The sequence below is a fragment of the Scomber japonicus genome, chromosome 11 (genome assembly GCF_027409825.1).
Source record: "Scomber japonicus isolate fScoJap1 chromosome 11, fScoJap1.pri, whole genome shotgun sequence".
Taxonomy (NCBI): Eukaryota; Metazoa; Chordata; class Actinopteri; order Scombriformes; family Scombridae; genus Scomber; species Scomber japonicus.
The window spans coordinates 14,799,640-14,827,140 of record NC_070588.1 but is presented as its reverse complement, the minus strand read 5'-3'; the positions used below and the strand labels follow the sequence as shown (position 1 = coordinate 14,827,140).

At 39.3% G+C, this 27,501-nt stretch overlaps 2 protein-coding genes across 2 annotated transcripts; one reads left to right on the top strand and one right to left on the bottom strand.

Moving 5' to 3' along the window:
* The first annotated feature begins 251 nt into the window (after positions 1 to 251).
* ihha (Indian hedgehog signaling molecule a) lies at positions 252 to 7,753 on the top strand. The gene is made up of 4 exons (XM_053328155.1): positions 252 to 1,231; positions 2,581 to 2,738; positions 3,117 to 3,220; positions 5,224 to 7,753. Exons 1-4 carry the CDS (start codon positions 926 to 928, stop codon positions 5,958 to 5,960), a joined length of 1,305 nt encoding a protein of 434 aa, XP_053184130.1. The 5' UTR covers positions 252 to 925; the 3' UTR covers positions 5,961 to 7,753.
* A 3,433-nt stretch (positions 7,754 to 11,186) lies between these two features.
* Positions 11,187 to 25,925, bottom strand: LOC128367559 (myc box-dependent-interacting protein 1). The gene is made up of 19 exons (XM_053328149.1): positions 25,839 to 25,925; positions 24,661 to 24,741; positions 24,428 to 24,482; positions 24,179 to 24,273; positions 23,532 to 23,627; positions 23,174 to 23,284; positions 22,911 to 23,003; positions 22,544 to 22,629; positions 22,271 to 22,346; positions 21,877 to 21,932; positions 19,645 to 19,714; positions 19,041 to 19,163; positions 17,183 to 17,266; positions 15,725 to 15,745; positions 12,653 to 13,048; positions 12,026 to 12,091; positions 11,605 to 11,679; positions 11,394 to 11,495; positions 11,187 to 11,288 (listed from the first exon to the last, which is right to left on the bottom strand). The coding sequence occupies exons 1-19, from the start codon at positions 25,923 to 25,925 to the stop codon at positions 11,187 to 11,189; spliced, it is 1,875 nt and encodes a 624-aa protein (XP_053184124.1).
* Positions 25,926 to 27,501: the final 1,576 nt, after the last annotated feature.

Sequence of the window (27,501 nt, the reverse complement as noted above, 5' to 3'; positions counted from 1 at the left end):
TTGGAGAGCAGCTGGGGTAAAAAAAATCTTGGTTCTGCATACTCCAGGAAATTGATTGGTTTAATTGATTGTGGCTGCCTGTTGTTTATAGTTTAAAAACGGCATACAGAGCTGTCAAGGGCACAGAAACACAAAGACAACAACTAGAAATGTGAAGTGGCAACATTAAAGGGCAAAGCTTCTGTTTGCTGCTTGCTTGCCTGCCAGCACAATGTGGACAGGACTCTCCGTGCGCCCTGTGCCCAGGAGGGGCGGGGTGGGTGGCAGAGTAGGGACAGAGGGAGAGAAAGAGAGGAGAGAGGAGAGAGGAGGGCAGGACTGGCAGGGTGCGGTCTGAAGTGGCAACAGATCGTTTTGGATCACTCAAAGCCCTTCAATTCAACTGGAAAGCTGCAGCTTGTTGCACGCCGGCCGCATATGGAGAGGAAAAGCTTTCAATCCAGAGAGGGCACCAACCAAACAGCAGGCGAAAGGTTTCTGATGTTGTGACAGTTTCCCAGAGCAAAAGAAAGAGGGAGAGAAACCACAACACTGCAACTTGGATATCAGTAACATCTCTCTCTCTCTCTCTCTCTCTCTCTCTCTCTCTCTCTCTCTCTCTTTAACTCTCTCGCCCACCAAATCGACTTTGAACCTGTTTGTTTAAATACACGGACTTTACAGCCTGCAGACTTACTGTTGATTCTGTAAGGCGGAGGGAGCGAAGTTTCTCAATTTGGGTCAGTTTTGGAGCCGCTCTAAACTTTTTGGAGTCCTCATGGTGCCCGGTCTAGCCGAGGTGCCCGACGCAGTGAATGAGCTTCTCTTATCCGAGATTTTCGGACGAGGTGTTGCAGCTGTCACCGACCATGGAGTCCGGAACTGAACCGGGGAGGTACTGAAGACATCTCTCTCCCCTGGGAGAGTCCCCCCTCCCCCCGGGGCGATGCGGATCTCCTTCCTTCTTCTCACCGCCTCTCTGTGTGCCTTGGTCCTCCTCCTCGCACCTGCCTCGGAGGGCTGCGGGCCGGGGAGGGGGTACGGCAAGAGACGGCCTCCAAAGAAGCTCATCCCGCTAGCCTACAAGCAGTTCAGCCCCAACGTAGCCGAGAAGACCTTGGGAGCCAGCGGACGGCCCGAGGGCAAAATAACGCGCAACTCCGAACGCTTTAAAGAACTGACGCCGAATTACAACACAGATATTATCTTCAAAGATGAGGAGGACACCGGCGCCGACAGGCTCATGACCCAGGTGAGGAGGGGAAATGAATGGGTTTAAGGCATGGATGTAAAACGTTCTACACAAATGCGCAAAGATGGACCATTGCTGCTGAGTGCTGCTGTCACATTGTTTTGTTAAATTAATAAATTGAATATAGATGATTTTATTTGGTTAATTCCGATTTGACAGCTGACTGCAGCAGACCTATCCCATGTAGATGAAAGCGCTGAATCACTTCAGAGTGGACGGTTGCATCCAATTGTCTGCTGAATGTTTGCTGTCAGTTAAATGTTCAAACCAAAAAGATTGATTCTATTGACTCTTGGCCCTTCTTTCACCTCTGGATCTTGCTACCTGACATACTTGGCAACTTTGACGTTTTGCTGCTTTGAAGTATTGCCTTCTTAAACAGAGCTTCATATTGTTTCACAGTTTTTTCAGAAGTCTCAATCGTCGTCAGTCGGTGCTATTTTTTTATTTGGCTGTATGGGAGTGCGTAAAAAATGTTGTAGGGTAATACGATGAGACTGTTAATCTAGATCAATGCAAGACACACTGAGTTGACTAAGTAATCTTAATCTTTGTGGTATGTCACAATTTAAATGGTTTCATAAGGTGTTTTTTTTTCTTTTGTTGTTGTTGTTTTTTGTTGTTTTTTTTTTGTTTTTACGAGACGGCACACCCGGCACACCCGTGAAACTGCACTGTAGCAAATGGAGCAGTGATTCCTTTACGCACAGTGCGCCAAGTCTCTGCCCAGCCTTTGTGCATGAATTGGATGCCATGTGAAGCAGACAGTTGCTAGCATTCATTTATTTTTTGATGGAAATTAACATCATCAATTTATTACAAACCAGATTCATTACATTTTAGCACATAGATGTTGACCAAAGTTGCAGTGTGTATGAATGTCTTTGCATGTGTGCCCCTTTTTGCTTAGAGTGTAAGTTAGTTAGACATGATCTAATGTCATATTTGTCTTGGTCCCTGAAGGATATGTCTCTTCTTCCATCTGTCTCAGTTGTTTCTCTTACTGCCTTTTTTTTCCTTCCACGCCTTCCGCATCAAAGTAGTGATTCTGATTTCTCTGACTAGTTGCTGCACACACACACACACACACACACACACACACACACACACACACACACACACACACACACACACACACACACACACACACACACACACACAGCTGCTCATCACATGGCTTCATCACAACCAACTTTTCTCAAACCATCCCTCTTTTCTTTTCTCTCCATCTGATCTTTTTCTACTTCTACTTCTTTCTCTCAGCTTTATTAGTTCATGTTAATTTTGTATTTGAATTGGTTATTTCTAACAACCCTCCTTCTCTTTTCCCTGTCCTGAATCTGTCATAGCGTTGCAAAGACAAGTTAAACTCTCTGGCCATCTCTGTGATGAACATGTGGCCAGGCGTGAAGCTGAGAGTGACAGAGGGCTGGGATGAGGACGGCCATCATTCAGAGGACTCACTGCACTACGAGGGACGTGCTGTTGACATCACCACCTCAGACAGGTACAGTAAGCATACATGAGAGCAGGTTATAGCACACCAAAATTGTGTTGTATAAATAGGCCAGAAACATGCAGAATTGGAAAGTTACAGGCACATCCAGACAATTAAAACTGTTTCTGTGTCTCTCAGACAACAAGTCAGTCAGTAAATGTATGAGTCATGTGAAGGATTAGTCAGTTTTAGCCAGTGACAAATTAAATTGTGAGTATGTGACCAGATTCCAACTAAACCTCATCATTTCATGCAGTGCATTATGTTATTTAGATAAATCTTGGATTTCAGTCTCAAAATAAATATATTTGGAGAAGTTTGCAATGATAGTTAATCTCTGATTGATGACATTTTGAATTAAGATGATATTTTTATTATTCCTTGTAGGGACAGAAACAAATATGCCATGTTGGCCCGGCTGGCCGTAGAAGCTGGATTTGATTGGGTCTACTATGAGTCCAAGGCCCACATTCACTGTAGTGTCAAGTCAGGTAAGAGATGGATATGAACTACAGTTTGTATGTGTGTGTGTTTGTATGTTATTTTGTTAGAGGCCAGCTGTCATTAACACTAATGAGGTTGTTATTGTTAGACTCATTGTTGGCGATTCACTAATGGTTTAGTTTGCCTTTCAGTGTCTATATCACCAGTCTCTCTCTCTCTCTATGTGTGTGTGTGTGTGTGTGTGTGTGTGTGTGTGTGTGTGTGTATTTTAGCGTGTGGCCTATTGGGAGCCAATCAAAGCAGGATGTGCACCTGTGGTCTTTGCTCAGTCTCTCTTCTTGGCCAGATTCTCTCATAAAATGATCAGTCCTTGTAATCATAGAATATTCGGCTGTATACAGTCTTATACTGTCATTTTTGACATGGATGTATTGTTTAGTGGTGGGGCAGTGCAATGGCTAATGCTCAATATGCAATATCACATTTATGGCTTGTAACTACTGGAGTGATGAACACTGGATAAATTAGTGATTAATGAAACAGTTAATAAAACGTATATATATTAACATAGACTGTATATTTAAAGTGACTTCCTTTATGAAATACAAATCAGCTACAGACCTTAAAGCAAACAATAGTTAACTACGTTCCACCTCAAGCTACTCTAACTTTTGAGATATTTTAGAAACCCATGTCTGGCACCACCAGTTATTTGATGCCAAACTACAGTCCGTTGAGGTTGGTAGGCTGTGAGATGATTAACTTTCTCTTTGTTTTGCTGTTGCTTTTCCTTCAATAGATTTCTATCAGATCTCTTATCTAAGTCTTATCACCTCCTGCTTACAGACCTCCTTTTCTGCAGCCTTCAGGCTTACAGACACACACACCTTGGATAAATATTTGGCTGCCTTAAGACTGCCTTAAAACAACCCTCCCACATACACACACACACACGCACACACTTACACTGATTCAGGGTGACGGAGTTCTTATTTCGAATAGATTTTGCTCTTCCGTCCTCAAAAAATAGTCTATTCTAGAGTATTCTAGTTTTTTGCCTTGTTACTTCTTCTTACCTTCCACCAACTCTTTCCCAAATGAGTCTGTGTTCTTTTCTGTCTCTCTGACCCCAGGCCGTGCTCTGACTGTGGTGATACAATCAGCTGGTTATTCATTAGCTCTTGCTGACTACCTTTTCTTGCCACCTTGTCTCACTATGTCTTAAAGGGCCACCTTATTTAGAAATCATATGCCTAATCTTTGGCAGCCTAAACATTCAGTCAACTGCCATAATGGTGTCTTACTTGTCTTAGATTTGACAAATTGAATAAACTAGCAGGACATGCCCATCTAACATCTTCGCTTTGCATTCCAAAGCAAAATAGATGGGCAAACTGTCCCCTTTGACAGCATTATTGTATAAACAGAGGCATGATAGCTTTTCTTTTGTCTATTTGCCAATAAACCCAAACATTCCAGTGAGGAATTTGACAAACCTTAGAGAAAAAACACTCCTAAATTTGGAAACTATGTAATTGATTTCCACTCGGATTTGAAGGCCTTAGCATTACTGAATGTTTAGAGGATCATTCAAATGTGAGATGAAATCTTTATAAAAAAGTTGTTTTAAGCATCTCTGGTTTATTTTCAGCAGTGCTAAATTAAATGAGGTTTGAGCTGTGTTGTGTTGTCTGTGTATGTGTATGTGTGTCTATATGAGATTTGAGAATGAGAAGAGAGCCAGATGCAGAGAAAAAAAACAAAACTGGAACATGAGTCATATTATATACATATGTTAACAATCTTCCACTGATCCACCAAGATAAAATTGTCCTTGAGTTAGTGTCAAAGTCCTGACCTGATTTATAGATCACTGAGTGACCTAGAATAACCCACAGATGCAGTCATCCAGGTACTATGCTGTACTACACCAACTGTATTCTTCTCTTTCTTTGTTTTGTATCCCATTGTCAACAAAAACCAATTGTGATGACAATTGAAACAAAAATAAAAAAATTAAATAATTTTCCTCTTTTTTAAATTTCTCTAGAACATTCTGTGGCAGCCAAAACTGGTGGTTGTTTCCCTGGCGACGCTCAGGTCATCCTGGAGGGTGGAGCTACTAAACAGATGCGTGACCTTCACCCTGGTGAACGTGTTTTGGCTTCTACAACAACAGATGGCCATGGCCCACTTCTCTATAGCCCAGTATTATCCTTTTTGGATCGCCAGCCCAACATCACAAAGATCTTCTACGTCATTGGCACCAACGCAGGACTTAATATTACGCTCACAGCGGCACACCTGATCTTTGTTGCAGACTGTACTGAGGAGCTGAGTGAGCCAGGATGGGAAGAGACAGCTGGGGGGCCATTTCTGGGCTCCAAACGTGAAGCCAAGCCTAGCCAGGAGGCAGGTCTGAGGACAATTTTTGCCAGTGAGGTCCAGCCCAGACAGTGCGTGGTAATATCACAAGGGAAAGGGGCAATACTTTCAGCTGTGACCTTTGTAGAGGAGCTGAAAATCACTGGGTTATATGCCCCACTAACCCAGCACGGGTCTATAGTGGTGAACGGCGTACTAGCATCATGCTATGCTGCTGTGGACAATCACCATTTGGCTCACTGGGTTCTGGCCCCGCTGCGATTCTTCTACAGCTTCATGGGACCATCAGAACCGCAGACTGATGGACTGCACTGGTACCCTTGGCTTCTGCAGAGGCTGGGGAAAATGCTGCTGGATGCTGGACACTTCCACCCCTTGGGGATTGAGCAAGGACATAGATAGGAGCCACAGAGACAATTTATCACTGACGACTTCTCCACTTGCCTGTATTTAGGAGCACCAAAGCACAGAATAGAGCATTCCAAAGACAATTTATTTTATAGTGTATAGTGTTTTTATACTAACTCTACTTGCCTGTATTTGTTGTGCTTCAACAAACCTGTTTTTTGTAGCACATGTAAAAATGTGCAAGAGATTTGAGAAAGATTTGTGTTATACTGGAAATTCCAGGTTCACTGATGCCAGCAGATTTAGAGGCCTAGCACAACTAAAGCGTGACAGAAAATCAAAGACAGTTTTGTAAGTACTTGATAAGTTAACTTGGATACCAACAGAAATGCTGACGTAAATGTCTCCCTCAAATTTAAAGTTTAAGTTTTAATTTCACCTAAGTGCACCTCAGAGATCAAAAACAAAGACTGTGGTTTTGAATGATGGCTTTTATGAAGACAAATTAGTAATAGTACAGGCTTTAAACAATCAGGTTTCATCATTCATTTGTACTGTATTTGATTCATCAACTCTGAAGCATCTTTAGATCAAGCTAAGCCAGACTGATACTGAAAAACACATGAGGATACCTGTTGTGTTCTTCAGAGCTTCAGGTGTCAGAGAGGCTAAGGTGAAGTAACATGAAGGAAACATTTGAGGAGAAAGAAAAGACAAACCAACATGGAGAAAACTAGTGACCGAAGCTATACATGTAGATTGTTATTTATACAGTTAAATAATGTTATGAAGTAAAGAAAGATAATGATGAATGAACTTTTCTCTGTTTACTCTTATCGCACTAAATCCACTGATCCACTCTTCTCTGTAGAGTCTATATTGTATAAATGTATGTTAAACAAAATCATATTTAACTGGACAATTTATAAAGCTCATTACAATGTGGATGATGAAGTTCTGTGTATTTACTGAATGCAATGTACAGATGTTGCATAGAAGCTTCACATCTGAAAGGGGCATCATTGGAAAATTACTGAATGGCAGGGAATGATCTGGCATTCTGTTGTATTTATGTAGCAGTGTGTACACATAGTATAGCTACTTTACATTTGTGAAGTACTGATGCAAGATAAATGCATGGCACTTCAATGGCCACACTGTTAGTCTGTTCATTTAAACATATTGACATTGTTATCAGGTATTTTATTTAAAAGGGTTTATTTTGTGACATGTTTTTCATTGTTTCAGGGTTTCAACTTTCAGGTCAGTGGTATCTAGTAAAGACATACAACTCTCAGGCTGTATTCAACTACTGTATTAATTAAGCAACAGCTATGCAACATGTTAAATAACGGTTATCATTCGCCTTAAATAGTAAGAGCTTATTTGATGGCCTTCGTTTGCATGGTGTGTTTTTTATTTTTCATCCATAGACTTCAATTGGCAGAGGTACAGCAAATTTGATTTTTAAAACTATGGGAAGCCAGATCTAGGCTTTGGTTAAATGTGGATAAATATATTTTAACCCATGTGACCTTTCAGGAGACACTTGCTGAGTATGCTTTGTGAAAACACAAATATTTCAATTATCTAGGAAATCCAAGGCAAAGACTTGTCAAATATGTATATTAAGATATTGTGGGAGAAACTATTTAAAGATCTATTTTTAAAAAAATAATGTAAATGTATTATTATATTTTGGCAACTTTGTGCATACAATGTGTATGTTATACATAAAGTTTTTGTTTGTAAACCAAAATTACTTGTGCTTTTTTTGAAAGTAACAAATTCAAAGCTCATGAGTCATATATCACTAATGAATATAAATAAAGCCTGTTTTTATTTTTTATCATCCTTGTTCTCATACAAATGCCTTTGCTTTTTCATCAGCACTAGCATGGATTCTGATCATGTTCTTATAATCGTATGTTACATGTTGATACATGAACAGCCATAGGACAGTGGTCACTGTCAGTGATAATGCATCACATCAGCTGTGGTTACAGGGTGGGCTGCTGGTTGGTTTCAGTACCACGGACAGCAGCAGTCAGCAACACTCCTCTTTCCTCCACTTGATGCCTGATTTTTTTTTCTTTATTGGGCCTGTACAGCTACTGTTTGAACACAGCACACCCTGCTGGGTGCTTCAGTATTTACAGAGAAGATGTCCTAAAACCAGTTGACAACTGTAATAGTATCCCACTTCATTACTCCCCCTAAAATCAGAGTTGATCTCAACCGAGAGCCACAAAAGATAATTAAGCAAAAGGAGATTCTAAGTCATCTTTATTAATATTGGTCAGTTAGGTACAGGAAAAAACTTTTTTGTCTTATCCCATAGCTCTTTGCAGGAGACTGATCCATTAAGACAGATAGAGAACCAGACCCAGGTAAAACACTCACCAAGTTATACATAAAATTTGAAAAAATAAATATGAAAAGTGATCGGTTTTTATTTAAATGTGCAGGTGATGTTCTCACATGTGAGGCTTTTTAAATACACGTGAAAAAATCATGCACATCTTATGTGGTTAAAATACTGAAAACAATTAGAAAATTTGTCCACCTGAGTCTGGTGGTTTGGATTTTGTCTCTATGTGTCCTGTCTCCATATAATAATTTCTGTTTTGACCATGATACACTGGTAACATTTTGAGGCAAGGCTGATGGACAACCAGCAATTGTAATCAGGGCTGATTCAAAGAGGAATGGTGGAAAAAACATACAGTAGGCTATGTTACAGCCCACCACCCCCTTAATAAGATTAATCAAATAGATAATAAAAAATAAATAAATTGCCTGTTTCAACTGCCTCAAAAGTAACCCAAGTATCATTGTCTTAAATTAAGGGTGTTCACACAACAATACATGGGAAGTCAGCATGCTCACAGTAACTCACATACAGATATGAATGTCTTTATAGAATATGTAACTGTCATCACTGCTTGGCAAAATTACACTTATACACAACAAATGCACAATAACACCCGGAACCATAATACCAGCCAGTGGAAAAAGACCCAAATATGTTTTGAGTTGCCTTTGTCTGGTGAGAAAAGCTTCCTGTAAAACAGACAATCTCCTCCCCTGTTAGGTGGCGGTGATATCGTCCAATAACATTAGCCTATTGATTAATAATTTATGTTTCCAAACCACCCATTGACACACACACGTACACACAATCGCACACACATACATTTTTCCTCACACTTGTTACATGTTAATAACATTATGAGGAATGTAAATCTCTTCTGAGTCAGTGACTAAATGAATGACTGAATGTGAGATAGGTTTAACTACCTATGTATGCAGCTATGTTGAGAGTAGTAAACCTGACAGACACACAAAACACTCCCATCACATCCTCAGTTGGCAATTATGTTGACAAAGTTACATTAGGCTATATGTAATCATTGCTTGGCAGCATACAAAAATAAAATGAGTTGCTCTGGTGCATATTCTGAATCTTCTGCATTTGAGTTAAGTCGTCTCTATGCAAACAGAAGGAATTGTGTTCGGCACATTTCTTGAAAATGAACGAGGCTGGCTCAGTTATCATATATTTGATTAGCATCAGGTTGCAACCATATGTGCCTGAATATTTTACTACCATTAGCAGCTTCTCATCGGTGTAGTGTGTTGGCTTGCTGTTGTAGCGAGCCTGGCTAATGCATATTTGGAATCCCACGTCAAAAAAATAAATAAATATTTAAAAAGGTGTCTTTCATATCCACAACATAACTCCAGACAACTTCAATTTCAACATTAAGATAAAAAAAAAAGCCTACAAGACTCTGAAACCAGATTTTATATTGGATTGTTGTCCCATGAAAAGTTAACTTCATGTGAATTTATTTGGATTTTAACAGGTTTATACTACTTATACCACCATTAACTCTAAACTAATACAACAACCAAGGGCCCATGTTTAACACGTAAATATTTAAAGTAGGAATTAAAGATGGATTGGATGTGTTCAACGAGAATTGTGTCAACAACAGAACCCAAGCACTCTTTATTTGAGTGATTGTAGATCAGTAAATAGCAAATACAAATACCGGTATCCCTGACACTAGAACTGCAGTGTTTGATCATTACTGACACACCCCCTGCTATGCCTCACCACCACCAAGTGAAATGACATTTGATGGCTATACATGTGACTTAAATTGCCAAAATACAGATTTGAGTCAATAATTATATTGTATATAATAAGTAAATGTTTTTGGATTCAGCAATAGAAAAGCTTCATTCTCACAGTGACCATGTTAAACCTTATCAGTCAGATACAGTTTAATCAGACAACAATACATTTTTAAACTCACAAATCAATTAAACACTTTCCTCTGGAATTGCAGAGGTTTTTTTCCCAGATCTTTTTGATTTTTGGAAAACAAGCATCTGCCTCAAAAAGTGTGGATAGATTCAAATCCTGTTGTTGACAAGACTGTCATTAAAGAAGTCTAAATGTCTCACTGTCTGTTACACTGACACTGTCCCTGGCTAAACTTTTGCATACTGTGTGTTCAAACATGCCACTGTGAGAATTTTCTATGTTGATTGGGGTGAATCTGCAAGCTGGGAGTTGGTTCTAGTTTTTCAGTGTGTTACTTTGATGGGTGAATGTTCCTAAACGCTACTCAGTTTGTGTTACCTTTATCTCAACCTGGTTTAAGTAATTACTTCTCCTCATCCCTCATAAAATAAAAAGTTCGGGCTCCTATATGTGAAAGGGATACTCTGCTACACTTGGCATTGTCTTGATAAATTCACACTGTTCTCATCTCTCACTGTCCGATGAAAAAAAGCATGTCTCAATTTACATTTTCTCTGTTATGGCAGTGGAATATGTCGTGGAGGGTTTATAATGAAACATGACAAATATTAAACCATCATAATGTAATTACAGTGATGATAGCCATTGCAGAGGTACCCATCCCTGGGTCTGTCTTGTATGATCAGGATCAGTTTCTCTGGTATGGATGGAGCAGCAACAATGCAGAAGTAGCATGACAATTAGACAATTAAAAAATGGGACCTGTGAAAGGGCTACATCTGTAATTTGTAAATTTTGGCAGAAAACCGCAGAAATGCCAAGATCCACTTTTAGCACAGTGTAGCAGATCTTAGAAATGCATGATTTCAGCCAGGGCTGTGACAGCTCCGCTTCTATGGCCAAAGTCCTAGTAAAGATACAGGGCAAGAAAGGGAAGGAAGGATAGAGGCATACGGAAGAGCGACATAAAGAAGGAAGCTGGAATGACGTCCTGTCCTCCTCTTTTACAGCCTCTGGGTGAAGTTTTCGGGAAATACTCCTTTAACACAATTTTCTTTGTTCTGCTTCCAGTCATCCTGCTTCATTCCCATCAGCCAACCATCATCCTAAACACACAGACACACAAATGGTAAACCCGTTGAAAGTGCTACACTACTACCACTACCACATACTAAGTGTGAGCACATATGTGTGTGCGTTGGTGTGTATACCTGTTCGTCAGGGTTGTCAAAGGTGATGACTAGCACCACATCTCCAGCCTTCATTTCCAATTCGTCTGTGTCATTGGCAGCGTAATCATGCATCACCTGGACCTTTATCACATGAATACTTAGATGAATCATCTCCATATATACAATACATATTTGGGTTAAGGATTTGTTGAGCACTATTGAGATATTTTCATCCCGTATCCTGTTTTACCTTGAACAGGAAGCCAGGGGGCATGTCTGCAGGCTCCGCTGCTACTTCTGTTGATTCTGCTGCTACTGCAGGTGTCTAGACACAAAAACTGACATCTTTTAGAAAGAAATGATTTAGCCCTAAAAGTCTGATGGGACATTATGTGGTAAATCTGAAGAGACAAGATGACTATTAAAGATGCCATATTTATTGTAGTTACCTTGAAACATAATGATGCAACATTTAAGGGTAATGTAAAATAAAAATGTTAAAATTATGTTAAAATAAAAACAAGTATGTTAAATTAACAATCCCAAAAGTAAGTCTATTTTGGTTTTACTATTTCACAATAGTACATCCTTATTTTATTATCAAGACGTTTGCAATAAAAATAAATGTAGTGCATGTTGTTATATGTTAAAGAAGTACTGGTTGCACTCACTTCCTCTGTCACTGGTTCCTGCTCTGTTTCTGCAGGAGCTGCTTCGGGAGCTGCTGCAGTCTCACCCTGGGACCAGATAGACATGGAGGAATACCAGAGAGGTTAAACAGTGAGGGAGATGAAGGATGTGGATAATGAAAGAAAGAATGAAAGACAGAAGAAACACTGTACGAGACAAAGACAGACAAAAAGACAAGCAGCGCTGTGGCAGCATATACAGCCAAGTCATGGTAAGTACAGGTGTGTTATAGACAGTAAGATTAGACACTAACGCATATCAGCCATATAGATAAAGCTTTGCACAGCATACTATGTGCGTGGATTTGTGATTAGCAGTGACTGGGATTAATTGTGTGCATTAAAAAAGAAGTTGTCTACCTTTCTTTCCCTTGTCAGTTAATTTCCAGCTTGCCCTCTCTGCCTTACAGTTCATGCATCCAGCCTGTACGATGCATCCTAAATCTCTCCATCTCAAGATTTTCTTCACTTTTCAACCTTTCCTTCACAATTTATATGTATCATCTGTTTCTATCCTGCAGCCCATGCTCAAACTGCCTCCTCCAGAGTTGATGCATCCACCCTTTTCATCCAAATGCATCTCTCCATTTTTTCTCTCTCCTTGGTTACCTGACCCTCTTCATTATCCAATGTCGCAGCAGCAGCTATGGGAGCATCTTCTTCCTCAGTGGCGTCAGCTGGAGTCTCAGCTGCAGGTGTTTCATCCTCTGCGGTGGGCACCTCTGTGACCGGCTGGCTCCCATCGTCGCCCCAGCCCTCCTGGGCTTCAGCCACAGTGTCGCAAACAGCTGGCTGGCTCTCATCATTTCCCCAATCCTCCTGGGCCGCAGCCACAGGGTCATAGCGAACTGGCTTGGTTCCGTCATCCCCCCAGCCCTCGTGGGCAGCTGCTATGGGGTCATAGTGAACAGGCTGCGAACCATCATCCCCCCAGGCCTCTGTAGAAGCAGCCACAGGGTCATAGTGCGGCTCGGTGTCCTCTTCCTGGGCACCACTGTCCTCATTCTGAGGGGCAGGGGTCAGGTTTCAAGGGGTCAGAGGTCATAAGAGAAACTTTACCTTATGGCTATTATAATGGGTTTATAAATCAAATGTTTGAGGAAAGTTTAAGGGACGAAGAAGCGAGGTATAGGGGATATTTAATGGCAGATTCAACTGTTAAGCATTTTAATGGGCAAAAAGATTTGGGAAGTGGAATTACTGGGAGAATAAGGAATACTTCCAGGGTATATAAGGATGATGTATGTGCTGAGCAAAACAGTGGGCTAAGGAGCCAAGGAAAGCATTTAAGATGAACAAGTGATTTATAAAATGATAGGAGTAAGCGGTAGCCTCTATAGAGATTATGAAGAATATTGAACAAGATTCAAACATAAAGGACCAGTGATTTTGCATGTTTTAGTCCATTAAATAAAAATAGTCTATCCAATATACACTGTAGCCCATTTATTCTTGATAGATAAAATGTATATATTCTCAAAATTGTATTGATCAATCTCATTGCACCTGGTCAAAGGTGATTACTGATGTGTATAAATAGAAAATAAAAAGAGGAATGTTTCTGAAAACAAAATACCAACTTTATGGGCAACAGTGTATTATGCTGATCACTTTCAACCATACTGTATTTTTTCATGACTTTTTGGGATGACAATCTCGCCATTAAATTATATATTATATTATCTCAACAAATATTGGATGGACTGCCATTAAATTTAGTTCAGATATTCCAGATGCAGTAACTTTTCCCATTCCCAGACTTTTCATCTAACATTTTACTTGTAGTTATCAATTACCAATGTAAATGAAATGTCTTAACATTTACCAAATAGATTTAGTGCCACCAGCAGATTCATAGTTTTCCTTCTGATTGAAATGACAAATATTTGACACATTGCCATCAAATTGTGTGCAAAATTTCACTTCAGCTCCTGACTAAATACTTGCCATCAGCCTGAACTGCAGTTTGTGCTAACACACTAATAAAATGGCAACTATGGTAAACATTTATTATCAACATGAATGCCTAGTTAGTAAAAAGACTAACATGTGCAGAACCGTGAAAATGTTCTTTCAAAAAATTGGAACATGGATGAGAGTTTAAGGAATCAAACATTATTTAGATTAAAATATATGAGCCATTTTTTGGGGGGAATGGAGTAGTTTTGCAACATATATGGAAGAACGGGGAAAGATGCCATGGACACTGTTTTGCGGAGTTCAGCAGCAGATGTCACACACCATCATCATCATCATCATCATCATCATGATCATCATCATAAGACTCAAGAAGATTGCGTAGAAGGATAAACCTTTACAGAGAAGGTCACGATTAAATCAAAAGACAGATGAGGATAAGGAGGGGTGGCAGTAGAAGGCAGAAACGCAAACTTTTCCCATCAGAAGATAGATGTTGGTTCTTCTGTGTGTAGTTGGAAAGCATGGTTTATATTTACACGGCTATGTTCGGATGGAGAAAGAGGAAGGAAGCTCTGTAAGAGCAGAAGTGTCAGTCCTTTATGAAGTATGACTGCTTTGCCTCAAGCTGTAATACAGCATAACTGCATGGTTTTAAAGACACGTCTCTCTTACAGTGACCGGGATGAACAGAAGGATTAGTTGATGGTCAGAATGTCAAGTTGCAAGCAAGGTGTGGTGAAGTTGCCCACTAAGTTCTCATTTTGCGAACATGAGCAACTTCACTCAACTTTTGTTCCCTGTGTGTCACATGGAGGATGTACTGCACTGTTGCTAACATGTAACGTGTACATGTTCTGTCAGTATAACATGTGAACATACAGGGATACAAGGAGAAACAGAAAGAAAGGAGGTCAATTCAGTCTCAAATTATTTCACACAGAAAAGATTTTGAATTTACATTTATAGTTAAATTTGAGCTATAGTAGTTGTACATTTGCTATCTTTTCTGGATCATTCAATCATTTATAGGGTCTAAATCTACATTATTCTGCTAAATATATTGTACATACAGCAAATATTGTACAGTATTAATCTACTGCACTGATTATTTATTTGTTATTTATTATATATTAGTGTTGTTTTATTTATATATTTTTTAGCCTGAGTCTGTGATTTATTTATTATAGCTTTTGTAGACTTACTCATTGTATTGTACGCTGCTGGAACTGAGTACAAATTTCATTTTCATGTGCAAACATGTAAAATGACAAATCTTGAATCTTGATATATGTTTATTCTACAATATATAATAGTAAAAAAATCAATTTGAAACTGAATTGACTCAAGCTTATACCCCATTTCTATTTGTGCACAACAATCTCTTCAGTGTTTAGTGTTATTACATCAAGCACTGCAGACACAAGGACGACGCACAAACAGATTTGGGACAGACAAATGAAAGAGATCCATTTATGGAGATGCTTTTTTATATAAACAGAACAGCCATTATAGAAATCCCTAACCTAACCCATCCTGCATTTGTAGTGCAGGACTTTCCAAGCATAATCTGGGTCTGTAGCATCAAGCATAATGAGTGGGGCTTGTATAATAGCTGTATTAGCACTCAGTATGTTGTCAAATGAAATGAAGGTTACTATGAACACAAGAATATGACGATAAAGATGATGATCATAGTTATAATTATATATTTTACACAATATTTCTTAAAAGAAAAAAATCAGATGACGATGATACGCTTACCCATGAGTCCCAGTTTGCAGGCTGTGAAAAAAGATGAAGCAAGAAAATGAGAAGACAGGGAAAAACTTGTTTATGCCCATTGCATTCAATTAGAAGTTTCTAGTGAAGCTCCATGCTCCAAACCTACAAGACCATAGCAGGAAGCTCTCCAGCAGAACAAAAGCAGAGGCAATTATTGGTAAAAGTATGAAGGAGTTGATTATGTTGTATTTCATATATGTTATAAACATCAGTCACCTGCAAAGAGTGAGTGGAGTGTGGAATAAACATCACTTTAAATGAATGAAATAGATTTTGCAATATTCTTTAACGTTACTAGATGACATGACCAGGGATCCAGATAACATCACACAAAGATGTGACAGGATTGTGTTAACTGAGTCTAACTAATTAACTGACTCTACAGTTACTTGAGCTTTTTTTGTTTTGTTGCTAAAACACAGCTGAGTTGAACTTTGTGACTGAAACATATAGTAAATGTAAAGACTGATTCGTCACTGCAAGCACCCTTTTTTCCATTTGATTATTTGTTCATCCAGTTTTAAAAATATCCATATGAAAGTGGATATTTACAGCAGAACGGGCATACATTAAACTTTATGACAAGAAACAAAAACAAAAAATAAAAATAAAAATACATTTCTGAATTTTAATAATTTACACATTTGCAAAATTCACCAAATTGGAATTTTGAAGTCACACTCATTACAGAGTCTAGTGTTGTAATCCTGTAGCAAGCCTGGCAGCCACAAAAGCTTGACTTCACCTACAGAAACAAAAAACACAAAATATCTAAATAACCTCTTTTTGTGCCATTATTGGATCAGTTTGCCAAAGCATAATCTCTCGCTTTGGTGCTCACTACTTCAAGGTAGGCTACATGCCATCCATCTGTCAGGTGCTAAAATACTGCACTGAGGCTGAGAAGCAGCAGCTGAATAGACCAAACAGCAGCTGAATACATTTTGAATGAGTGAAATAACATGAGGTGTAATTAATCTATCTCAGTAACGTGATTAACCTTTAGGTCACTCAACGGCATACTAAGATAAACTAAGTACAACTCATGTCATTCAAGTATTTAAAACTCGATTCTGCTGCACTCGTGTCCAATTATGAAGAGAAAGAAGTAAGAGCAGAGCAGGGCTGTAGTCTAAAGTTCATGCCGCGAGGGATGTGTGGATAATGCTGAAGCAGGAATAAGTGGTCACTAGATGCAGGTTTCTATAGATCATCATGCCACTGTCCATCCTTCGTTTGGTAAATTGGAAAGAAGCAGAGCAGGCAACACCTCAAAATATGCCAAGCTTGCAGAGTCAATTCATTTTATTTCCAGACTTATCAAGCTAATATGAACTTTCCTGATTAAAATAATAAACAAACACCTCTTGTGAAGCTTGGCATCTCTTTCAGTGTTAGGTCTGTATAGTCTACACATTCATGCCATGAATCATCCACCTGTGTGACCGTGGAGGCTTTGGTTGGTGCACTGAAAGAGTCCAGGTCCATGTCCAATAGGCTGCTCACTGCAGGACTGTCAAACTGATAAGAACAGGAATAGGAGGGCTAACTGGCTAACTAGCAGTGTTTCCCACACATTCATTTATTCGTGGCGACTCGCCACGAAAGAATTACGTCCGCCACGAATAGAATTTTCGGCTTTTGGCCCTCGCTCATAAAAGCATTATAATGGGACTCTGTCTGTGAATGTAGCTTGTCGTTACAATTCCGGTGCAGTAGGTGGCGGTACTATGCAGTAACTCCGGCAATAAAACCAAAGAAGATGCACTTAATGCACCTGCTTGGCCAGAATAAGGAGAAGAAGAAGAAGGAGAAACGGATTTCATATTTCACAAGAATGGATACTTGTCGAGCTGTACAAAAAGTCCTGAGTCATAAGATGATCGTTGTGGATAAAGGGAAGACTTTGAAGGTATGTAGAAATTATAGCTGTTTTTACTTGAGCTGAGTGGCTAGCCGAGACAATCGCTAATACTATTATAGCTGTGAGCAACCATATAATTTGTGAGTGGTCTTCTGAATCGGGGCAATCTAAGCTTTCTAACAATGTATACAACAATATATATGTTTAAAGGTTGGTGTTTAAAACATTCAGAAGGACTTGTGGCTACCTCCCAACCTCCGACCCGTCCCGTAGGCGGAACAGCGTGTTTTAAGTGTCTGCAGTTCCGATCCTTCATGTTGGCTGAAACAGACAAGTCACCCTCAAACATGCTGAACACCATATTGAAGTTTGGCCTGCAGTTAGTCTTCCCTGATGTTTATGTGGCTTTGAGGATGTTCCTCACGTTGCCGGTGACAAACTGTGAGGGGGAGCGCTCATTTTCTCATTTGAGGAGAATCAAAAATGAGCTGAGAACAAGCGTGAAACAAAAACGCCTGAAGTCCTTATCATTACTGGCAATAGAGTCTGAACTTGTCAGAGACCTGGACTTTAGCGATGTTGTAGAGGAGTTTGCTAGGAGAAAGGCCAGGAAAAAGGTCATTGCATAAGGGAGCTACTCTAATGTGTGTGTGTATTCTTGCCTCCCAAGTGTTGTTAATGTGCATTGTTTTTTTTATGACTAGGAAAACATTTGTTGTTGGGATGTTTGATATTGTGGAGATTCTAAAAACAGTTTGTTTGCTATTCTTTTAAGTGTTTCCTCATATCTGAGTGTAGACTGTTTGATAATACACACACACACACACACACACACACACACACACACATACACTGCATGTGCTGAGAGTCTTGTGTTGAATTTATCAGTCAGTGTGAATCCTGTGCAAGTACAGGACTTTCCAACAACTTCTACATCCACACTTGTGCACTAGTAAACTAGTTGTCTGTTGTGTTGGTGCACATACAAGAGTGTGTGTGTTTGTGTGTGTGTGTGTGTGTGTGTGAGGGCCTCTAAGAGTCTGGCCCGAGGGCCTCTGAATTCTTATTCCTTAATCCAGCCTTGGCTATCTGTATGTCTATTTATCAATATATCTAATCTGTATATAAATATGTACATAAAGTGTTGTAGTTCTATTCAAACTCTTCATTCTTCTTGGTCGCCGCCGCACCCCCGGACCACACCACCACCACAAATAGATGCCTGTCCTGTGGGAAACACTGACTAGGCACAATGGAACGGGTAAGGAACAGGACAGAAAAGAAGGCAAAGGAAGATAGAATAGAATAGAATAGAATATCTAGTAGGAAGGGCAGGCCAGATGAGGGAAGACTTAGTGCTTCAGACCTGCACAAGAGACTGGGAAGTTAAGGGGCTATACCACAGCTTGTAGACAGCAGCTATTCACTCACCTCTGTAGGAGAGGTAACGCTGATATCAGGAGCAGCCGCAGCATCAAACAGGTTGATGATGTTCTCTGTTTTCAGCTCCTTAGATGGGGTCACCTTAGGTGGAGGAGGCATTGCTGGCTTAAGCTAGGAAAAGAAAGAAAAAAGAAAAAACTAAATATAGGGATGAAGTTTGTACTGATACAGCCAAATATGAATTCAGTGGTCTAAATGTTTTGTATTGTTGTTTTTTTTTAACTTTTGTGAGAATAATTAATATGATGCTAATGCTTTCTAGCAGCATTTTGGAAACTGAATTTGTATGTGCTTATTTTCTCAACCCCCAAAAATTACAAAAAAAAAAGTTTCAAATTTACTTGATAACAATGAAAAACATCAAATGGTTGAAAACAAATTGTCTATAATTAAAACTGAGACCGCAATTTTGTTTTTACCAGACAGTCGGCATTGTCATAGCAGAATAAGAACACGTGTAACTAATTACATTAATAACTGCGCCTCAGCCATCATTAGTGTTATTAGTCACACCTGTGTGGAGACATAATTCAATGGCACAAATTGCATCTGAATTAAGAGACACCTTCATTGTGTGTGTGCGCGTGTGTACCTTGGATGGAGATTTGGGGATTGGGGGTGGTCCGGCTGGCCTGAGAGTGTGGTTAGTTGCTTCTTTGACACTGAGATAATGAGAGATAGAGGGCAAAAAGAAGACATAGCCACATTACAGAGCAAGAAAGAAGGCAAATATGTGCGAGAAGGGTGCAGCGAAGGTCAAAGAGAAAAGCTAAAAGCTAACACAACTAGAGAGAAGCTACAAGGCATGCGGAGGTTGTCGTTGCAAGAGCTGTCATGCGAGAAAAGTGAGCCTCCTTTCCCTTCCTTTTTTACTTTTCTATCTCATGCAAGCAGGCGTTGTCTCATCCTCGAGTAAACCCTCACAAGCGAGCAGTGATAGAGGCATTCGTTGTCATAGAAAAAGTATAAAGCTGACAAAGCAATCCCTGATCTGTAGATATCTCAAGAGTTTAGCATATAACTGCAACTTACAGCTGGACCAGGCAATTTTGAGCATTGGTGGCGTCGGATGGCAGCAGGAGTTATTAAACCCAAACACCAATACCAAGGCTCCAAGATAATTGTGTGTCAATGATTTGTGCTAATATAAACTCAGGGAATTTCCTCTCTCATATTATGGGTCATTATGTGAGTTCTGCTTTATTACATGATCTTGAGCCCTTGTCTTAAACTAGTTATAAGGCTTTCATTAGTTCTGTTTTGTGCTCCCATGTTATATATTCCTAATTTCATTTGTTTAATAAAATTAAAACAGAATAGGGAATTAATAGGGGCTCAGCAACTCAACACTAGTGGATAAATCCTGCCAAATACACACCTTACACAGCAGACTTACTGTGTGTTTTCCAGTGGATACTAAAGTCACAAAGAGTGCTAAAAATATATAACTATCATGGCCACTACTTGATTTGTACTTCTTGCCTAACGGGGGAAAGTGGCTTATTGTAGGAGTCACTTTGATTTATCACTTCAGTAAGTCTCTATCAGAGGGAGATGAGATGATTTGTACTTTATGAATGGAGTTGTATTGTTATGTAACAGTCTTGCCTGGAGCAGCGTTAAAGACATAGGCATAGGTTTGTTCAACTCTTGTATATCTGCAGCTCTGAGTGCACAGTACTCTGATCAGACCAAGCACTAGTAATCCCTGAAATCTCTCAAACCTGCAGACTGACTAACATAAAAACAATTGGACAGACAGATCAGTTGGACAGACAGACAAGAGTTGTGTCACCATGGTTACCACAGTTGTTGCTAGTTACCTCCTATTTGCTCCTGATGATGAGGCGCCGCTGTTACCTGTCTTTCTGTAAGAGGGGTTTCAGGGGTGGCTCCAGGTTAATGCATGTCGTTTAGTTTGTCTATTCCTGTATCTTAAAATGTTTGTGAAATGTAGAGTTTTAACCCATGAGTGTCATATTTTCTGAACAGAATCATAAATTGAGAGATTGATGCCACATACATTTATTTTGCTGTTAAAAAAAAAATATATATATATATGCTTTTTTTTTAATATATTTGCTTTTTCTATGAGTCTTCTGGCAAATGAACAACTTGAGGACCTGAGTCTTCTTTGTTGCATGTTGTGCTGCCAGTAAAGTATGCAGCTTTTGTGTTTGCTACATACAGTATCTTTGTAGGCATTAAAAAATGAAAACGGAAAAATAAATAGTCCCACCCCTTATAGTCTCTGAGCCATTTCAACTTCTGCTGCAGCAAATATTGCAAAAATGTTAGAAAAGATTTATTTTTGCCAAAGTCTATAAGGAGCCAGAGACATGTTTGGCGAATATTGTCTTTGCTGGCTAGGATGATCAACCACAGAGACTGATTGATGAGGCTTAGTATTGATTCAACATGATTCTCAGGATTTCAAACAGCTGTTTTTGGGTGGATTTGTGGATTTTTTTTAATGGCAGAATGCTGGGGTTATTGAGTGGAATATTATCAAAAAAAATAAAATAAATAAATAAATAAATAAAGCACTTCTGAGTCTGAATACCATCACTGTGGAGAAAAGATGTGTGGTGTTTATTTGTGTTGCTCATGTTAACTTTCATTATTTTATCTGTTTTAATGCAATGTCTTTTTACATTCAACCCAGTGAAACTATTAAAAGTCACATTTGTGATAAAAAAACAACGATGTGTAAGAAATCCATCGGGATATCCATGAGCAGATATATGATAATATGTGACACTCAGCAGTAAACAGTCTTGCTAAGATTGAATTTAAATGATGGATTGTTGCATCAATTACTAACCTGCTGGTCTCTGATCCATCCAATACCACCAAGACATCATACAAATCCTGATCCAACTATGGAAAGAGGTGGAAAGAGGGAGAAAAAAGGCAGTTTTAGATGTTAAACCTATGCACCTTAGATGACATAATCATGGCATAGTGTTGTCCTCCTCCTGGTTATGCGTGCCTGATAAGTGTGTTAATCTGTCCTACTTTTGCTTTACTGGGAAAAATAAGAAATAACTAAAACTGCCTCCGATTTCAAAAACAGGACAGCAAAACATTTAAATATTTTAGATGTTATTGCAGCCTCAGCTGATGTAGTCAAAACTGGCACTGGCAAACTGAAACTTGTTTTTTTTATAGTCTTTATCTTAATCCAGCACTACTAGATGTTTATAGATGACTCTCACCCGACCCATTTCCTTGTGAAACTTCTCCTCGAAACCGGCCAAACTCTGAAAGGTGCTGACATAGAACCCAACACGACTAGAGGGGGCGGGAAAAGAGAGGGACAGAGAGAGAGAGAGAGAGAGGGGACTTTTTAAAATGTTATTCCATTACCAGCTTGACATATAATTCAATATCCTATAAGCGTAAACATAGCATAGATTTGACCTAGATGAATTATAGCATCCATTCATCAACAGGACAATCAGTTTCCGCAGACAATCACAAACACACACCTGTTCCAGAGTGAAGGTAATTCTTCTTGTAGGTCAATATTAATCTCTTCAAACACCTTCTGGGCTCTCTCTAACTCCTCCTCGGCCTGAAACACACACACACACACACACACAAACACGCGCAATGTGTTGGCATGTGATCGATGTGCTGTTGAAAAATGATGTGCTGAATGTGTGAATGTGAATGTAACCTCTCATGACACTTGCATGCTACATGTCATGTTATTATATATTGCCGCTGACAGTGAGAGACAGAGGCAGAGAAAGATGGATGACGAGTACTAAACAAGTGTCTTAGAGTGCTGGAACACTCTTAAGACAATGAATGAATGCACCTTGATGGATGCACAGTTACATAATTGTATACCTGGCTCCTGGACAGGCTGCTCTGGGCAACATTGTGTGCCGACAAGATACCCTGAGCCCAACCTGGGGTAGCCCTCTCCAACAAAGAGGAGGGCTGGAAGAGAAAGAAACAATTCAATTATGTTAAAAATTGATCAGTATTAATACAACTAATTAAACTTAATTGTTGAATTTTACATACATGTGAATATAAACATTACCACTGTCACATTTATACAGAATTCACTTCATCACTTGTATCACACTGCTGTGCACTTGGGTTACCTTGGTGATTTTAATGCCCCCATCCTTTTTCTTGGACTTGTGCGTAGTGGCATAGTTGTGCCTGGCACTGTCGAAATCAACCAGCTTTCTGTCTCTCTTCGCTATACGAGACTATACAAAAGGAAAAATAGGAAAAGTGTGAACATTTGTGTTTATTAGTTTCTCTATCTGCACTGAAATGTTTGTTTTACATTAAAAAACATGTTTTTTATTAGCATTACTATATATTATAGCTTGTGTCCACAGACATCAATGATAGTTAATATGAATAGCCACATTTTATTATTTTGTACTAAGGTAGATTACTGTAATTATTTTTGTCAGTGTTGCTGCAGGTCTTTGTGACCATACACGTTACCTTGATATCAGGGAATTGGCCTAAGTAGGTATCCATGGAGATGAGAGCATGATCGACCAACTTCTGGTGGTAGTCAGTCCACAGGACATCACAGTCCTGCAGCACAGATTAAATTAAACACATAGAGTGAAATGCTTGGTTTGTTGCAACAGTAGCTCTGTTGCTGTGTCTTGCTTTGTGGTCCTCTAAATTCTCAATTAAGAATAAAGTGAAATTCTTTTAATTGATTGCAGTATTTTCTTGCCGCTGGCTGGTAGTAATTTCATCAGACAAGATCCATTAATCCAAAAGAAATTTCAAGAGCGAATTTAATGAAGTTAGAAGGGAATTTTAAGGGCTTAACATCTCTCAGGCAGGATTACATACTTTAATAATTTTGCTACCAAGGAGGAAACAAAAATCTAAGAAACACAAACACTTTTCAGACAAAGATCCTTCACACGCAGACACACACAGCTGTGTGTACCCCGGGAAAAATAGCTGTTAGGCTACATAAGCTAATGAGATGCCACACACACACAATCACTTAATCCCCTGTATGATAAAGTAGTTTTTAGACTTCTGCATGGAAACCAGTTTGTCCTCACACTCCCATGCATGTAGGCAATCTCTCTATTTCAAACACATTCATTAAAAATGTTTCTGACCTCCACAATGGAATCCACTTCGTTCTTGCCGTACCATTCTGGCTCATACATGTCAGCCAGACACGCCTGCACGTTCTTGGAGGACTCGTGCATGGCTGAGGACAAACAAACACACACTTTACATCAGTGGAACTTCTGTGGATATTTAGAGATGAAGGTGTGCATTCGTACACCCATTATTGCATCTTTATGTGTGACTTGAATGCACATGAAGTGTGTGTACAATTTTTCTGGGCCTGTGTGTGTCACCTTTAACAGCCTCTAGGTATGCCCTTAGGTCCCTCTGCAGTTTGCTGCCTTCAGTCTGGGGATGAAACACAAAACATGATGCTTAGGGTACTAAACTGAGTTTAAGGAACTTAAGCTGGTACATAGTGAGACTCCAGATATGGCTAAAAAACTTTGCAAGTGATGACTCCCTTAAGGCAGGTCTGTAATTGGTCAACAGTAAATGTATTTCTGGGCAACTGGAGTGTACTCACATATTGTTTGTTGAAGTTGATAACTCCCTCCTCGAAGGCAACGTCTTTGGTCTCATCTGCTTTGCCAAGCTTCTGAAGAACCTGTCAGACAAAAAAACAATAACATCAATACAGATCGAGCATGATATCATCTGTATGTCTGTGCATGCTGTATTCATAGATAAATTGAATGGTTTGTGTGACACAACATACTGAACACATGAAAAAGTAACAAAGACACAACTGCTGATTACTCTGTCAGTTATTTTCTTGACGAAGTGATTAATTTTCTCTTGTGTATTGTCTATAAAATTTAAGAAAAAACGTGAAATAAGTGTCCGATGTCTCCAAATGTCTGATCAACAGTCCAGAATCCAAAGATATTCTGTTTACTATCATGCATGACACAGAAAAGCTTCATATTCTCACATCTGAGAAGTTATAACCATCAAATATTTGGCTTTTGTTTTTTCTTTAAAAATGACTAAAACAATAATTTGATTGTTAAAATAGTTGCTGATTAAATTTCTGTCCATCGACTGATTGATTAATCAACTAATTGATGCAGCTCTGCATGTATACATTCATGCCATTCATCTCATTTACCCACATATTATAAATACAGTCACATTCACACATATATAAAGCACAGTGGGGATTACAGCTGTACACACAGCTGTTTTCTCTCTGTCAATTTTGACCCCCACAGTATATGTTGCATTGTGGTTGACTAACAGCGCCCCCTGTCCTTGATTCAGCTCATAACACGCAGGTGCTTAAACGCATAGAGTAGGCCTCGTATCTACCACCTATACATGTTGCAGCATGGATGATGATTAAATTCATGGAGCAAGCAGAATTACCCACTGTGAGACAAGCACCCCATCAACATATTCAGATATAATCCTAAATTTAAAAAAAAAAAAAAAAAAATGACAGTAACACAGCAGTCACAGTCATAGGCTAAATTATGACTAGAGTAAGCCTACAGTATATAAACTTCAATATGATGATGTCCGCTGAATGACATTGGCTAAATAAATGATGTATTTAAGTGGGCATCCCCATCCCCAGACGCAGCATCCCATTCAGATGTCGTGATGCGACACTGCACCTCGGTGGGGGATGCGGCACTGCTGCCTCGCGGCTTGCGGGCCTGAATCTTCATTTCTCATCTGTTAACATGTCAAGTTACTTACCTTTTCTTGGGCTCTGGTGAGCTTTTTCTGTACGTTGCTGGCCACTTTCCCCGCAGTCAGCCCCTTCCCCAAATTTAACTCGGCCATCTTGCAGCGTAGATCAGTCTCTGGATACGCGGGGAGGAAGGAAATTAAAGGCAATAACGATCGGCTGGACCGCTACGGCGACCGTTTAAGCAGATGCATCAATGTCCAGTTGCGAAATAATGGAGAAGAATGTATGTATGTATTATGTGATGCTGTGATGTATCTATAAGAAGATGTTATGCAGAAAGCTAGGCTGTATTTCTCTGATGCTGAGCTGCTGTGTGCGCGTCCGTGACAGAGGAGGATGCTGTCGAGAGATGCTCTTAAAGGCACAGATGCTGCTGCGCGTCCACACGTGAAAAATGTACCATGTAGGCGACCATACATTTACTGTTAAGGGTAGAATACTGTATGAGCATAATGAAATGTTTTTTTAAAGTAAATGTGCCACATGGGACCTTTTTTAAAATGCGCAGAACTGACTTTGTAATATCTAATTTTATAACTAAACGTGGCTTTACAACCTGTGATATTTGCAGTCATTTCTTAAACTTATCACTGTCTCAAATGTATATTAAATAAATATCCTATTTGCTTTCATAAATGACCAAAATGATCATAGAAAACAATGGTAAGAAACAGCTAGACCTACTTCAAAGCATACATTGTATTAACGCTTCAAAAACCCAGTCAGATTGAATTAAACGGTTGTTACGTAACACGCAGTGCTTATACACAACACAGAAGTCCCCAGAGGTCCCACACCTTTTTATACGTTTTAAAGAAGGGATGTTTTAATATGTCTGCATTGGGTTGGAAATACAATGAAATAAAAACAACAAAACAACACATATATCTACTGTACGATTCAGTCGCTATTTAAATTGCAGTTTCCACAATAATCATTGCAAAATTGCTATGTACATTCTGGAAAACTGGAATTTCTGCTGTGGATTTGTGAGTAATTTCATTTAAAACGCCATCAGTGATTAAATAATGTTTCTATGATGGAACCGTACTGTCTTTTCCTATGTGGTCAACCTTCAGGATACATTTTCTGACACTACAGACTACCTGGCAGTAAAAATGTGTCAACGAGCTAATTTTCTCGCCTGGAGATGGCGCTGTAAGCTCACTGCTGATATCTGCGTATATGTGCAGGCCTCTGAGCAAATGAATTCAATTCATACAAGAGGTCTGATGTTAACTAACCTACAGGTTGGCTGTATTTGTTAAATCTCTTGTGTTTGGCGTCTATCAGCTCCTACTAATTTCATATTTCATTTTTTTTTAAAGCATCACAAACTGCAGCTCTTTTTTCATGTGTGCGTTGTCACAGGTGGCTGGTGCTTGCTGGGAGCTCTCCAGGGTCCTGAACTCATACTCTGTCGGTTGCTGACAGGCAGCAGAACAAAGGACTCTTTAAGAAGTGGAAGCTGCTTCTCATGCTTCGCTTGGTTGTAATCATTGAATTTCTGTTGTATAATGCGAGTGTGCTGTGACCACTGTGTGTTCATTTTAAAAGGATGCTGTTTTAGAAACTCTTTTACACATCTGTCAATATCATTAAAAATATTTTCAGGTTTGCTGTAGCTAGATTCCCGAAGACGCAGTGGTCAACTGACACTAAAAACAC